The sequence below is a fragment of the Branchiostoma lanceolatum genome, chromosome 1 (genome assembly GCF_035083965.1).
Source record: "Branchiostoma lanceolatum isolate klBraLanc5 chromosome 1, klBraLanc5.hap2, whole genome shotgun sequence".
Lineage (NCBI taxonomy): Eukaryota > Metazoa > Chordata > Leptocardii > Amphioxiformes > Branchiostomatidae > Branchiostoma > Branchiostoma lanceolatum.
Genome location: NC_089722.1, coordinates 9140333 through 9156291, shown reverse-complemented (window position 1 = coordinate 9156291; position 15959 = coordinate 9140333). Strand labels below are relative to the sequence as shown.

The window sequence follows — 15959 nt, the reverse complement described above, 5'->3', positions numbered from 1 at the left end:
TTTCTTTTTCTTTTGAATTATCATCTCGGTACGACTGATGATATACACGTTTTCACTAGCCCGTATCTAAGGACATACCTCTGGACATACCTGAATCGAGTAAAGATGGCCTGAGTGAAACAAAAGTCCACCTGTGAGCGCACGTCCCATTATTTAGTACAAATACTGGTCCATGCTCTTTTCCAAAGGTGGCCTTTTGTCCCGTCTGTTTTCTGTGTAAAGAGGACTTCAAGGCCTGGTAGTTTGTAACTGTCAAATCCTGCCAGCAGATATGCTAATGGCCGTAACTTAGATGGACGCAGGTTAAACATGTGTGTAACTTAATATCCAGTCTGAAGGTTTCACCTGTATGGCGGTAGACAGAAGGGGGCCGATGGGACGATTGGTATGTGGCAGGAGTTATGTTTCGTATGATGCCTGCTATCTCACAGAAGATAAAAACCTCTTAATTATCCAGGATTAGTTGATTCCAATCTTGAATGTGTCTATGACAAAGCAAAACGATAACGTGCGTCCGTTTCGCCCATGTTTTTCCGGTATTAAAGTTTGTAGTGTGATAGGCATCTACCTGGACGGTGTGTTCAAAGGACCCCGTCCCCGGGACCAAACATGGCTGTCTGACCCCGCTGGAGTCACTCGGATATTTACACAAACTACAAACCCCCTGTCCTTCTGGATTCCTCCGAGTCTGGCGTGTTTCAGACGACACAGGAACTAGCTTCCCGACTACCTGTTTAGTACAAACACTGCAGAGAACATATGCCGGGATTAGGGCCGATTGTGCAGTCCTGAATTCACCGTGTTTGAAGGACAAAGAGTTCTGAGAATGAGATCGTTTAGTCGCTGGGATGTTTATTGACTTAAAGTGTTTTCACTTTATAGAATTTACCCTACTTGTAAGCCCCTGTAGAGTTCACGCCCTTTCTTTGACGAGGTTTTCTAGTAGAAAATTGCAGGTGAAAGAACATGGATAAAGATACGGAGGGATTAAGTTAAGTGTACCCGCAGGCATGTGGGTTTTGTGCGCGGTAATCGGCACGATCTTCCCCCAATTGTGCCCTTTTCCGCTTGATTTGTTCCTGACTTTTCCACCCAAATGCCCATTCCACACAGGTAACATAGCTTATTTGCATACCAGCGCGCGCCAAGTGTTCTTGGTTATCACCTGGTGACGTCATGTTGTTCTGCATCACTTCGTCGTCTGAACCAATCAGAGCTCGGCATTTTGTCCACAGCGTTCTTTATCCAATGACTGACAATCACCGCTGTGGGAGCAGTAGGACCATATTTGGAGAGTCATTTAGGTAAAGTGTTGACTTGTGTAGGAGGCTGGCGTGCGTGGCTGATTTGGGGGTCAGAAAATCGGCAGAAATAGCGACGTGACGCAATCTGTAGGAATCATGGTTTGAAGGTGGAAGGTGAGGACATAGGCAGGTGCATGATCTGACGTTGTGAGTTATTCCGGAGTATCCTGTGTTGTGTGTACCGCGGCCGGCTCGTGTGTGCGGATTTCCTCCAGGATTTGGTACAGTTCAAACCACACGGTTACTTCTGAGGACTGCTAGTCAAGCAAGCTCAGTGCACTGTGAGGACGTCTCACTTACCTGTCTGCCACTAAGCCTGCTGTACTTGTTTTCTGCGTGAACTCATAGGATATACTTTCACCAGGAATCAACCATTCATTACTGGCTGCCACCCGACAGAACCAGCTTGCAAGGTACCAATCTCTCCCTACCACTTAGCTATTTCCATAGCGATAGCAGTCAAGTGTTTCGCGGCGGCCAGGAATTTTGCCCTGTAAGCCGTCCCTGTTTCACGCCAGGGTGCGCGTTCTAATCCACCCGCACCACCAACGTTTTCAGTTTTGTGTTGTGGAAGGGACCGCGTGGGGCGTAGGTTCGTCTGAAATCGTAGCCGCCCTGGACACCCAAAACCTGTCGCCTTGTCTAGTTACTGTGTAACGTAGTCTGCGTGCCCTTTCAGATGTGACCGTTACCTGTGCACATGCGCAGTAGTACGTTTACCTGTGGGACACGCCACAGGTGTAAGTGGAACCTAGTACGAGTCTCTTTCAAATTCCGTTTAAATAACCGCTCAGGACGCAGTGTTACCAATTTTCCTCCAATTCCAACTATCAGGCACTCCAGACCCGGGTTAGAAGCAGGTATGTGGTCTATTAACCCCGGATTGGGTCAATTTTGTGTATTTTGTGGACCGAAATAACTTCATTTGCTGCCAGGGCTTGTCGTCTGTAAATTTAAATTGGTCGGTTTAAAAGGCCATGTTGTTCCGTTATCAGATAGCTCTGAGGGATTTACTCACACCAGATTGGACGCCGAATTGTGGCGACTTGTTCTTGGCCGGCTTTATCCACTACATTACTATATAAGTCCGCCGTAGACTTATTAGACGTAGTGACTTCATTTTCTGTGTGTTTTTCCGTCGCCAAGAATTCGTTAGCTCGGGGCGAGACTTCCGCTTGTTGTTCCAGAGGGGAGGGTTGTTTTAACTTCCACGGTTGGTTGTTGGTGCAAAGCTGGCGGCTTTGCCGTGTGTTTATCCCAACGTGCCGTTCGGTACAGGTGAACAAACACGTCAGCTGGCCCAGGCAGGTAGAAAAAATGTAGTCAGCCATCTTGTCGAGATCGTGTTATAACTTGAGTTGAAATTTCCGAGCAGATTTCTCCATACGGTCTCGTTAAAAAACGGTGTGAATTTTCTCACAAGTTCAGTTGTTGTTGAGTTTTTTCCTGTACCTGTGTGTGTGTGTTCTAGACGAAGTATGATATTCTAGACCTGAACTGAGATCATGTGTATTTTCATGTACTGTCTTGTACATCTGATAGTATATCAACAAGTAATGAAAAGCAACGTTTGTATTTGAGGGACTGCATTTGATCTTTGTCCTGTCGCTAAAGGTGTGAATAATTCCATCATAATCCCGCGGAACCCAAATCAGATGTGCCAAGCTCTCCCCTTTCGCAATTTGTTGTGTTTGGAGTTCAGCGTTTCGTTCCAGTTTGTCTATGCAGAGGATGGTTGAAAATTCAGAGATCCCCCATGTCGGGAGGAGGAAATCCCCCGGCAAGTTGTGAAGTCTCCCACGGGTCGCCCGTAACCGCCCGTGTCTAATTGGCGATTGTTTTATGGTCCCCTGCTGTCCGTGTTGATTGGTCTAATCATCCTCCGCGCCATGACAAACAACGGGAAGAAAATCACCATTGTCTCCTACCATATCAAAGAGACTATTAACCTTGAGACAAACAAAAACAGGGCGAAATTAGTGTTTTCCATTCATTTCTTACGTTAAATCTGCTATGTATCCAATGACGTTATACATGTATAACATCCTGTATCACGAGTGTATGTATACAGGTTTCTTCATCAGACTAGTGCTTCCCACAAACTATCGGTTGCAGAAATATTCAGAATCATCGAACCATTGGACTGACACGTTGACTTCTGAAACTGAACAAACGGTTAAAAGGCAGACTTTGTTTTCTGTTGAAGTTCAGCGTTACTAGTACTGTCGCGCTCTAAAACGTCCACTTCTACATAGCGTGGTGCGGCTGCTTTGAAAGTTGCGTCTGTAACAAACCTCCACAATTAACACTTGGCTGTGAAACCAGCATGTGTGTAAAGTGCAAATACTCGTCAGCTTTGTTCTCTTTGTCTTCTGCTGTAAAGTATCCTCACGGACCCCTTCCCAAAACAGTGGAAAGTTCTAAATGCACGCTTCAAGCCTGGATCGACTTTCAGTGTGCGCGGGAAAAAAATCAGACGACATATCTTGTGTGAATTCATCCTTATCCGAGACAGATACAAGAATAAAAAGTCAAGTCACATCCATTATTTTCTCAGCGTGACGTTACGACTTTGACAGCCGCAGAATATGTTAATAAAGATCCCCCGTTGCGCTGATTGTGATGTTCCAAATTCCGGAGGTAGACAATTGCACACAATAGCCTGTCAATATTTGTGCAGGGAAATGAAAGGAAAGAGTGCACGGCACAGACACACGGACAACAGGCTACAAAATAAAGATGTTCCGTGTACACGGACCCTTTGTTAGCTTGAGAAGTGCCGCGAAACATTTTTGTCGTGGGTCGGATACATTGTCCGTTTCGCCATGATGAGTCAGCTAGCCAGATCCCAAACAAAAGTGTTACCGAAGTTGCTAAGAAGGAAATGACAATTCCTTGGTTTCCCTTTCAGAAAAGCGATGACCAGTCCATATTAGGGCTAAGCTAACAAGGACGAAGGTATAGGGGAAGCGGGACTATGCTTCGGGTTGAACAAGGAGGTTTTTGAAACGGACGCGACGCTAAAACAACACTCACCTGAATAACGGCGTCGGATTTCAACACCGACGGGTCACGCGACCGCCATCTTGGAATTGTCATTGTGGTGCGACATTAAGGTGTGACCTTCGTCACTTCTTTGGTGGTCAGACAAGCTTTTGCACTTTTGGATCGTTGGAAAACAACTGTATTTTGTCGCCGCGACGTCTTCTGTTTGTCGGTGGGTTTTAAAACGTTCTGTTTTATAGGATGGTGATTCGTTAGCACCTGTTGCACCACAAGTGGGTCCCAGAACGGGGCCTTGTTGATTTTGTTCGATCGATCAGAAATGTTTTCTTTTCCCACCTCCACCATTTTAGCACCAGCGAAGACACCAGAAAGGCCACATATGTCGGAATATTGGATGATATGTAATTTGTTATGTAAGTAGGCGAAGCGTTTATGTTAGAGTATCATATAGTTTTCGAATCGGGGTTCTTTCGTCTAAAAGTTTCGTGTTTGAAATACCTTTCTTTTGTCGTTTTATGCGGTCGAATATCGTGTATTTCGTCCATAACCTCGTTGTCACTGTTTTCGAGACAGGACTGGCAGGTATGCCCATTATCCGTTGATTAACTGTCGTGTTGACTTTCCCAGCGACCCTGTCATGTGTTCGATATATCCCTCAGCCGAGATGCTATGGGAGTGCTACATAGTAGTACGCTCAGTTCGGATACTCATCCAAGATTTGGGACCTTTTCTGTAGCCTCTTTGTAACTCTGTATCCTGTCGGTCTTTCTGTAGCTAAAGAGTCAACGATAAGATATGATATGATGTGATTTGCACCCATCATCCTGCTCAAAGGCTGTTTCTACCTCATTGAAAAGATGGATAGATTTCGGATATGAGACCAACTGCTCTGACCAGAGCTAATTTGGATTGGAAGTATAGATGGATCCAGTTTAGGCATGTAGATAAATGACAACAGGTGATGAGAAGAGTTGACTCGTGGATCATGGAAGCTAGAACGTTTGTCTTGACTCGGTAGTACCCATGTGAGTTACATGTTCAGAAAGCCGGCAAATTTCATTCGTCTGGCTTTTGTTATGATTTTTCCGGGTCGGTGCGAGATAATGACATCACACGGGGCCAAGCTCGGGAATGGACGCAAATGGAATTGGCAAACGGGGCGGAAGGCGTTCTGTTTCCGCCGCGTTCTTCAAGTTTACTTGTGTGTGAAGGCCAACACGTCTTGGCCTTGGATTGTGTTATGGTGTAACTGTACCGCTAAATTTTTGGGGTCGAAGAAATGTCGAGACTTGTATGCTGGTAACAGGCTTAACTTACTCCACATACCTTCTAACCTTGTCCAGCGACTAGTACAACATAAGTACATTGCTCGTCCATGCGCAAGTGTCAATTATTTCTAGTCAAACTTATAAATTTGTAGTATGAACTATTAATATTAAGTGATTTCAGGTAACCCCTCAATTTCTGATTCATGTTTTCCTGTCTTTTATTGACTTGTTACATGAGACAATTTGATCGAAAAAATGCTGTAGTCAATCAAGATCATTTCATGGGAGTTTACATCTACGGCCACTGCAATAGATTTATGTATTGGTCGATAGGTAGCGACCATCTGAGGGTTGACATATAGTAACCAGGATGACTCCCAGGTCTTTCTCCAGTAGATTGCTGCCGGATGTAAACAATGCAGGCCGTTTCCATTTATTTTGAGGGTTTGGCACACACGACAGCAACTGGACACCATGTGGTGCTCAATAATTTGACCTCTGGCCCCCCCTCCCGACCCGGACAACTCTCGAGCTTCTCACAAACCCGTGTAACATTTTTCTCCTCTCCGTCTTCCTTCAGGAGCGTACCCCAAGAACTGAGGAAGAGAACTTGGAAGGAAATTCTTCAAGGAGACGTCGGGAGAGGATTACCCGGCAGTGTACGACTGGCTTTAGGCCAGGCCACGAACGTTTAGAAACGGTTGGAAAATCGTACCACAAGGATACAGCCAGAAGAGGCGTCACCATGTGCAGCTATAGCGGACCAACAACGCCTTCTTACAGGCTAATGCTCTTACTACTAGGTAAGCACAAACTCCTTCTCCTTACGTTGTTGTTATGGTTGATGTTGAATGTGTAGAATCGTTTTGTTCGGTTCACTGGGAGGTAGAAATGAAAACAACGCACCGGGAGTAACTCGTGCTCGTCACATTTGGGTCTTTGCCAGCATTAGGTCTTGATCGTTCCAGCTATTTACGCATGTGCCCTCTGTACTATTTTCACACAGTCTGTAGTGTCTTAAACAGATGAATCGTATATTCTTTGATGTTCAAAACAATGTTTTAATCTCTATTTGCGGGTAATGGTCAGGCTATTCCGTTAATTCTCCTTCAGCAATCCTACATGTAACGATTTTCACCACGTCTGCCCAGCTGGGCTCCATGTTGGCCCTGTAAACACTGTGCTGAAAACTCGGCGTCAAGTTGCGGGTTTCTTTGCTGAGAAAACTCGGGCCTTACGCACTTCCCTGGTGCTTGTCAACGTTAGAGCACGAGCCAGTTGACACACGGTCTCGCTGCCATATGTATTCCTCTCAGCAAGTTCCGGAGTCAGTTGTACCACCGTCTACATACATCATGTTTGCTTTACAGAATACTAGACTACCGGTAGTACCTTTCTCTTTTCACGGACAGTGTTAAAACATTTAGACTTAAACCACATAAAAGTTTTCCGGTATCTTTCACCAGCCCAAAAACTACAGTCTGTTTTGATTTCCTGCAAATAAAGAAACCTATCAGTACTATCGCACACGAAATGGGACTATAAACTGTAAAAGTCGCAGAAAATACACATTTCTTTCGAATTCGTTCAAGACTTGAAGCTATGTAACCCTCGAACCCAAGACAGACGCAACTGGGCCAAACCCCAGAAGTCACGAATGAAAGTAAAACTAGTTGTGTTTTGTGAGGGAGGGAGTAAAGTGTCCCAGTCCGGGCTGTCAGGTTATCTCAAGTCAAAACACGGGTGGAATTTGTTTCCCCGGATAACCGTTACTCTCCTGTCAATTCAACTGAGAACTGTCACCGGTAAATTCAATTAGGTTTCGGAAACGTTCAATCAAGGTAAACTCGTAGTATATCACACTTTCACTCTGAAGATAAAACTAGAGGTAGATCCGGTCTTTCAGAAACAGCTAAACCAACTTCATTGATTGGCTAAACTTAAATCAAAGCACGGCCTGAAAATAATGCACGAGGCTGTGTAGTGTAGGGACCTTCCATTTACGAGAATATGTCAACAATTTCGGAACAGAACTGGAAAATGAGACATGTCTGTGAGGCATGGTCGGTATGCTTATTACTCAGCGTTGTCTCTGGTGGCCCTACCCATTTGTGACGTCACGGAACTAGCACTGTTTCACCGTGACGTCGGATTAATCGAAAGGCAAACTTCAATGTAGATTCAATTGTCTTTACTTGTACACTAACGATTTACTAGTTCGGGAAATATGGTAAAGGAGAAATGTATGTTGTATACTAGATTGTAGAATCTGGTGTTATTGGTTTTTAGACTCAGTTAGCGATTGGAAAATGGACACTGCCGGGTCCCTGTTCTATGTCTTGAAACACTCATTATCAGTCAATGTAGGTTTTTCTGCCATCAGTTGGTTTACTCCCCATCCTACTGCTGAAACCCGGGAGTGTATTTTCCCTACATTATAACCTGTACACCAACGTTCTCACGTTGCAAACATGCCCCAGTTTTGGGGGCTACATACCAGTGGCGCTGGCGTTACATTACCGTGGGAGGGGGGCATGCGATATCGTGTTCTGCACCTGACTCACGGCTAACAAATGTTGGAACAATGGCCCCGGAAATGCTACGCCCGTGGTCAGAAGGAAAGACGGACAATGACGGACAAAACGAGTCGATCGTTCGGAATACCGCACTCTAATCGGCCTACGCAGATGTGGTAGCGATAACGGGATTAGTAAGCACCTGGCTGACCAAAGTCCAACACAACAGAAAAGGATATTATGATACCTATTCATTACGCAAAGAATTTTATGAGGCCTTTCACAGTTTCTTTCTTCAAGTTATACATTTATCAAGTGGCTGTCATCTAATGTTTGCGTATTCAACCATGTTTCTTACTGTTTGTAGATATTTTTGTAAAGCATGAGTCACATCGAATGTAAATATGAAAACTGTAAAATATGGCGGCAGGTTGAAAGTTCCCGGATCAAAGATGGCGCCCGGTAATGCTTACGTGCAAACATAAGTACACTTGAAATAACAGCACGTCCGCGTGTAAGGCGAAGCCTGTCGTCAGTGGATGACTATTTCCTGCCGTCCACACTATATTATTGTACCTAATGTATTCATCGTAACCGTACGCGGGCGGAGTTATAAGTTCTGAGTGGAAAGCAAATAACGCGAGAACAAAAGCCGACTAGAGAAGCGAATTCCCTGCCCATTACAGGGAAGGTCAAGTTTCAAACCACTGACTGAGTCGTGGAGGAGGCGAGACAGTAGGCAAACTCTGGCACAGTCATTGGGGAAAACGCACTGAAAATAACACCTGGGTTAGTCGCTATGAACTGTAAAAAATCACCGCGTTTGTCTTTTTAGTTTGTTAGTCAGGTCAAATAGTTATTGTATGTATGTAAATCCTTGGTGTTAGACATCACGGATCACTTGTTGAAAAGCTATTTCGCTCTGTTGTAGTGTTGGAGATTTTCCTCTGGTTTCCTTTGTTGCCACGGTCCAGTGTTTTAGTCTAGACTCCGACTTACCTGGAGTGGACTGTTGAAGGATAGTCTCGACCACCTTGGGTTGAACCCCTGATGTGTAACCCCTGGAAATCTATTCGGTCAATTCCTACTATTTTTTGAAAATGAATCAGGTAAAGACTTATTCAACAAGGACCTGGCTATAGCATTAGCCTCTACAGAGACACAGACTGGCTACAATCAGAACTACTAATATGCAACTTGAAACAAGCAGATTATGAGCAAGAAAACACAAATAGACAGTGACAGACTGCTTAAAACTTTAGCCTGTTGATAAAAAATCCTGGCCTAGGTCGGTAGAAAATTGCACGCACATGATCTGCTTGCAGGTGAATTCCGTGCCTCTGCCATAGTGAAGACAGAAGATTTTCCATCACCATTTGTCAGACCTGGCCCCTTGCCTCAGACAGAACAGACACATTGTACTCATCTCTTTCTATCCTCTTCCAAGAAACGTCTTAAACTCTGGTATGTCCTGTACGTCCTTCACGCCAAATTCCACAGAGTTACTATTGTAACTGGCACACTGTGAAAAGTAGGAATTTTAGCGTGTGCAGGTGGAATGGGCTTACACGTTACAGCTGGTGAGAGAAAAATAGCTTGTCTTGTATCGTATCAAAGGAGTTTGATTTCAACCTGTTTACTACTTCATCTGCCCTTTTCGATGATATTTACATGTCGTATCAAGTAGCTGTAGACAGCTTCTATCTTCATGTCTACCTTGTCCACCCAACGACATAGGTCAAGGAACTAGGTAGGTAGGTACTAGGTAGGTAGTGCAAATAGAGAAGTTCTGTTGCGACATCTATGAATTTAAATGAAATGATGGGTGTGAACAAGGAGGTTAAACCTCCTTGGTGTAAAATATCAATAGTCTGCTGCCCACACTTCGGTCCGTACACGGACCCGGGTACACCGCCCTGACCTAACAACACAACATGGTAAACAAACCCGAACATGCCGTACAATGGCACCATTCAAACATGTCAGCCTCTCCAAGGGAACTTCATGTGCTTTTTGTCCCTCTCCTGTGCTCCTGTGAATGGCCTCATTAGCTCATTGGGAACATGTAGGCACACACATTCATCTATTCCAGCGTGTTTTCGACATTTAAATTCCCGAGTTATGCACTTGCTCGAAAGGGTATGATTGATGATGATGAAGTCTCAAATTAGTAGCGGCATTTTAGCCATATCTGGTTACATCTGTGTAAAAAGAAGGTCTACTTTCCTTACTGATCGGCTACACGGGACGCAAAAAAAAACTTCTTTTTTTATCTAAGGTATGAAACTACTAGTATGATATACTATAGCCGCCCCATTCTTCCAACATGATCAACTGTGGGAAATATCCTTATGCAGCCCTAGCGGACAGCATTGGTACTGCACTAACAAGCGTTACACACAACGTCGACTTTCTACAATGAAATTATTGTAGTTTTTTTAAGTTTGAGAAAGATCACTAAACCATTTGTTTTTGGTTTACAGTGTTTTTGGTAGCATCAGTACACCAAGCCACAGGCGAGAAGTACATAGACAAGAGCGGCTACTTGAAGTGGAACCTTGGAACCAACGTTCTGCAGGGCGCCCAGGACAGACTGGAGTTCAGATTTCGCTACTGTAACAACAAGGGCGTGCTGATCTACCAGCAAGGAGAGGGCAGGAACTTCTTCGCCCTGGGCGTCAACAATGAGCGACTGTACATCGAGGCATCCATTAACCAGTTAGCCGTGGAGGTAAGCTTACCTTTGTAGACTTCCATCAAGTTGGAAAGTTCTTATCAACCACTAGCAAGTACATGTACCTGCCAATGTTTCGCCGAAAGTGGTTGTGTCTACTCATATAACCTCCTTGGTCTACTACATTAATCAGGGCAGTACTGCAGCGCCACTTAGCAGTAGGGAGTAGAACCACATTTATAGACTGGCTGTATTTTCACCCAACTCGTTGGCAGCAATAGCGAACTCCGCTTCTGCTTCCATCAATCGTATGCACAGATGGCGTTACTTGTTGATAAGGGTGTATCGGCACCAGTGAAGAAGTAACACCACGTTTTTCTTCCTCTTCCCGTAGATGTATGTTGGCGAGAACGTTGGAAGGAACCAGACTCATGACGTCACCATCACAGGCCTGGGGACCCTGAACGACCAGACGAGAGTCATCATCAACGGGATCTCCTACACACCCGAGATCCTGACGGACGTGGACGTGAGCCTGGACTTCAGCAGCAGTATGCTCGTCGGAGAAACCCAGATTGGTGGATATGAATCCATCGATCAACTCAGGGTAAATATTCATTTTCTGTTTATCTGTTTTACTTAAAACATTGAGTACAATACATCTTTTAAGTCTGAGTATCGTTTTTGCTTGAAAAGTTATGGATAATGAGTCTTTGAATGAATCTGATCTCTAGGCATAGATCTACGTATGGCAACCGAGCTGCATATAATGTTTTCTCCGCCCCTCACAGCTCAACACCCAGCGTCTGAAAGCCTACCCCATCACCTGCATCACGTTCATCCGCGCGGGGCCGACAGACATTGATCTGGACAGCCCCTCCAGTCAGCTGGGCGTGTCGGACACGTGTATCGTCTGTCTGCCGCCGTCTCTCGTCACTCTGACCAGGACTGACTCATTCCTGCGCATGCGCGTGGACAACTCGCCCCGGTCCAACACCGTCATCAGTCTCAAGTTCAGGACCAAGTAAGTTTGTTTACAGGGCGAGAAATGCACACTATACGTAGTTGGACATTCATATTTGCAAGGACTCAAAATATCGTCACTTAAATAACCCTTTCGTTAGGAAATTATTAAAATTGTTGTATGAAGCAAAACCATGTGATGTCGTCAACTGTTTTTGTTTGTTTGTTTGAACCTTTGTTTATTCATGATAAGCTCGAATCGGCACGCAGGCCGCTTGTCATTTCGGTAAGAGGTAAAGGTAACAGAAGAACGGACGATTCTGACCAAACTTCCTGTCTTCCAGGGCTCCGGACGGTCTCCTGTTCTACTTCGGAGGCCCGGCTTACGTGGCGCTGTACCTGGAAGGTGGGGCGCTCGTGCTGCGACTCAACACAAGGGTAAGGCTACAGCGCCCGTGCGTTTATACGTAATCTTGTGTTTCCACATTTTGTCATTTACTATCTACAATTTTCAGCCACACTATGCATTGCTGTCTTTTCACACTATGATTGTTGGCTGTCAAAAACTACTCATGGAGTCTATTCGTGCAACTTTTGGAAACATGGTCCCCGAACATGTTGTTCCGTAGTTAAGAGATGTGTAGAAGGCATGGATTTATGTTTTTATTTTTGGTTTCAAGCGTTTGTTCTTGTGGGTTTCAATCAAAACTAGGGAAGTGGCAGTGACACTAAATATAAAACAACCAGGGCGACCTTCAATGACGGCGAAATGCAAGAAGTTTCAGTGACGAGGACAGGCAACACGGCCACCTTGCGTGATGGCGCCGGAAATATTATTGCCCAAGTAATTTTCGGTAAGTTCTCCGTAAAGGTCGTTCCTTTTGCGGCGCCATTTTGGATGTCGCGCGACTCAAAATGGCGTCGCAAACAGAACGTTAGTAGTGACAGAAGGATGATGTATTGTGCTTTCCCCTCTCAGGGAAGTGACTCCGACGAAAAGTTTCGTACCTACAAGCAGGACTACAACAATGGCATTTCTCGTGAAATCGTAGTGGACAGAACTGGTAACCATGCCTCCTTGTATGAGGTTCTACCCAATGGGGTGTACGATCAGTTAGCCGAGGTGAACTACGAGGGTGAGTGCCGCTGTCACGTGATGTGTCCAGCCAATCCCGGCTCGTCCTGTCCACCCGAGAAGTCACCCCTGCAACTCGTTCCCGTCGCGCCTGCATCTTATTGTTTTGATTTTTGTTCTCCAGCAGCCTGAATGATGCTCATATTTGCTGGAGATACGACTATGCATGTCAAGTGGCCAAAACGATATAGGTTAACTCAAGTTTGACATACAGTTTTCCCTTTTGATGTGAAATCAATAATTCTGTTATAAATGCATGGTCGTATCTCGTCATTGATTGTTTTTCTATTCAGTGATCATTGAACAAACTGACATTGATTCTACCATCACCAATTTCGCGATCATGGAACCAATCAAATGTTGTTTTCATGTGCATTCTCAGCGATGAAACCCTGTAGTGTTCCGTTCTTCGTTTCCGTAGCAGCGTTTTGATACCAATGAGCTAAGGAATGCGTCGCTTGGGGTCCGTTTGTTCTGTTTCTGGTTTATTCACGTCCCGAAAACCCAATTTGCGTTCTGTTTTCCGTTGTTCGTTCTGCTGTATGTTTTGTTCGCCAATTACCGTTTTGTTTCAGTTACAACTTCAAACACAATTCAAGTCAAAATGATTACTCAGTATGTTTAGCTACTTTGAGTATGTGTTGCCAAAACAATTAAATAAAAATTGAAATACAGTCCTTGTTAACCTTCTTAGAGTTACAGTTCTATCAAAGGCATTTGTGTTCAACAGCAAATACGACAGCATCGCCATATGAAAAGCTCATTTTCCCATTGATGCGTTTGCGAGAGTCATCTAGTTGTTTTCGCCATTTTGGCTTTTTGAATTGACTTGTGATAGTTTCTCGTCAGGCCAAATATTCGTTCCCATAACAAACATAAACGCCACACTCACCGGTATGTAACCTGGAGTTACCAGGTTCAGTGGTTCCGGTACCTTAACCCTAACGTGTTTGTTTGATCCCGCCAGGTGGAAGCCAGAACACCGCCCAGGCGCTGAACGCGGACCGCCTGTATGTAGGTGGCTTTGAGGCGGCTGTCCTCGGGGGCCTGTCCTCCGACATCGAGGTGACGCAGTCGTTCCGCGGCTGCCTGGAGGAGCTGCGCTTCGCCTCCTACAGCGCCGTGGAGTCGGCACCCACACAGGTCAACTTCGAGAACCAAAACATCGATAAAAGGTCAGTTGAGGACAAATTCACCCTCCTTCTACGTTCTCTCCATCCACACAAGTTGTCAAATTAAAAACCAACAATTTCAGTGATATCTAAGTGACTGATAACAAAAAGAAATGCTTGACGATTGACATGTTGCGTGAAGAGGTCGCGTATGAATCCCAGGATGGTACATAGGACCTTGAAAGGACCAGCCATTGTGAACTGATTATTAACATTTGCTCTGCAATGTTTGAGTGACAAACAAGTTTCACCAATCAAAACTAGGCCTCTTTTAATTTTGTGAGTTCGAATCTGGTTCCTCCTTTTCTTTTTAACATGACTTGTGTTCCATCTTAAAGTTTGTTTATTTTTTTTGTTTACAGTTATGTGGACTTCTCCGCCTGTCTGGAGTCTGCCAGCTGTCAGTCCTACGCGTGTACCGGAGAGGGTCAGCAGTGCAGCCTGGGCGTGTGTGAGTGTATCCATGGGTACGGGGTGCGGTCCCAGAACCCGCTCGTCTGCTACAACATCGACGACTGCAGCCCCAATCCCTGTCAGAACGGAGCGCAGTGTACGGACAAGATTGCCGACTACAACTGTACCTGTACGGACCGGTACAAAGGTACGTCCATATTGTTCTTTTTTTTTTTTAATTACAGTACAGTTTCTTACTGGTGAAATATCTGTGTTAACTTGTTTGGTACGGCACCCTAATGTCACCCTATGGGTCAATCTAGTTTGTACTCAGCCAGGTCAGTTTGAGCTAACACCTCATAATCGGCAAAGCCGGGTAATCGGGGACATTGCGCTGATTAATGGACGTTGCAAATGATCGGTTTCTACTGTACTAGAGAACTGTTATTGAGACAAAAATGTCTGTGCCCTAAGAAGAAGTCAGCTCAATGTGAGCTTGTAACAACCCGTAACTGTCCCGTTCCAGGTAAAAACTGTTCCGTCGTCCGGAACTGCTACGACTTCCCGTGTCTGAACGGAGCCGAGTGTATCGAACTGGACACGCCGACACCTAGCGCGGCTGGCCGGAACTGCAGCTGTGCACCAGGGTACAAGGGCGTGGACTGTGGACAGGACTGCGACGAATGTAATGAACAGTGTAACAGGTAACCAGTTATGTTACACTTATAGATATCTTGTTAAGAAAAGTCATGGATATCTGTTCGATTTTGTAGATTAAAGCACAATTCTTGTGTTGGTGGCTGTCGAAATTTTCTATACTTAAAATAGGTGTGATGATATCATATTTCAACGGTGCAATTTGTCCTTCTAGCGGTATGTGCGTGAACTCTATCAGCTGTGAAAACAGCATTGGAGACTTCATCTGCGAGTGTATGGTAGGATACGAGGGGAAAGACTGTAGCAGTGTGATAGACTACTGTAAGGACAACCCCTGCGGCACGGGCATCTGTAACAGCTTCCTCACCGGCTACAACTGCTCGTGTGCGGACGACCCTACTGGAGCAGTACTGAACCGTGAGTTGTCCTCTCACTTGACAGAGAGTAGAATTAACTAGAACTATTAGAAATATGCTGTCTTCGTATGAATAGTCGCACTATTATAGAATATTGAGGTATATTTCCTGGCTCCAGCGCCTACGTTTCTCTTGTCATCTTCCTCGATGTAGCCTCTACCAGGCTCTGCGGATCGCTGGGAAAATAGTAGAAATCGGCCAAATAGAGTGAATAGTATGCCAAGGGTACTCCGCTATACAGGGAAGCTCAATATTGAACTTCCCTGATAGCGGACTACCCTTGGCATACTATGCACTCTATTTGGCCGATTTCTACTGTTTTCCCAGCGATCAGCGCAGAGTCGCAGACTGTTTGAGATGTTTGAGTAGAGACAAATGTAATCTCTAAGCAGATATTCGCAAGGAAAATCATGCCGCTTTCTGACTGCCCACTTGTCTCTGAAACGTCATGATCT

The 15959-nt window shown here is 45.0% G+C and overlaps 1 protein-coding gene across 7 annotated transcripts in view; it reads left to right on the top strand.

The window, feature by feature from the left end:
• Window positions 1–15959, top strand: part of LOC136432300 (uncharacterized) — a 57747-nt gene that overhangs the window by 37164 nt on the left and 4624 nt on the right. For 3 of the 7 annotated variants that reach the window (XM_066423495.1, XM_066423531.1, XM_066423524.1), the window contains exons 2-11: window positions 6159–6381; window positions 10578–10825; window positions 11163–11375; window positions 11560–11792; window positions 12076–12169; window positions 12711–12867; window positions 13834–14041; window positions 14401–14639; window positions 14958–15135; window positions 15303–15505. In XM_066423495.1, the coding sequence (XP_066279592.1) occupies window positions 6159–6381; window positions 10578–10825; window positions 11163–11375; window positions 11560–11792; window positions 12076–12169; window positions 12711–12867; window positions 13834–14041; window positions 14401–14639; window positions 14958–15135; window positions 15303–15505 (1996 nt within the window). Of the gene's footprint in view, window positions 1–1292; window positions 1718–2002; window positions 2165–6158; window positions 6382–10577; window positions 10826–11162; window positions 11376–11559; window positions 11793–12075; window positions 12170–12443; window positions 12586–12710; window positions 12868–13833; window positions 14042–14400; window positions 14640–14957; window positions 15136–15302; window positions 15506–15959 lie in introns of those variants that run through there. The other 4 variants (XM_066423520.1, XM_066423510.1, XM_066423515.1 and 1 more) reach the window with 4 other exon arrangements.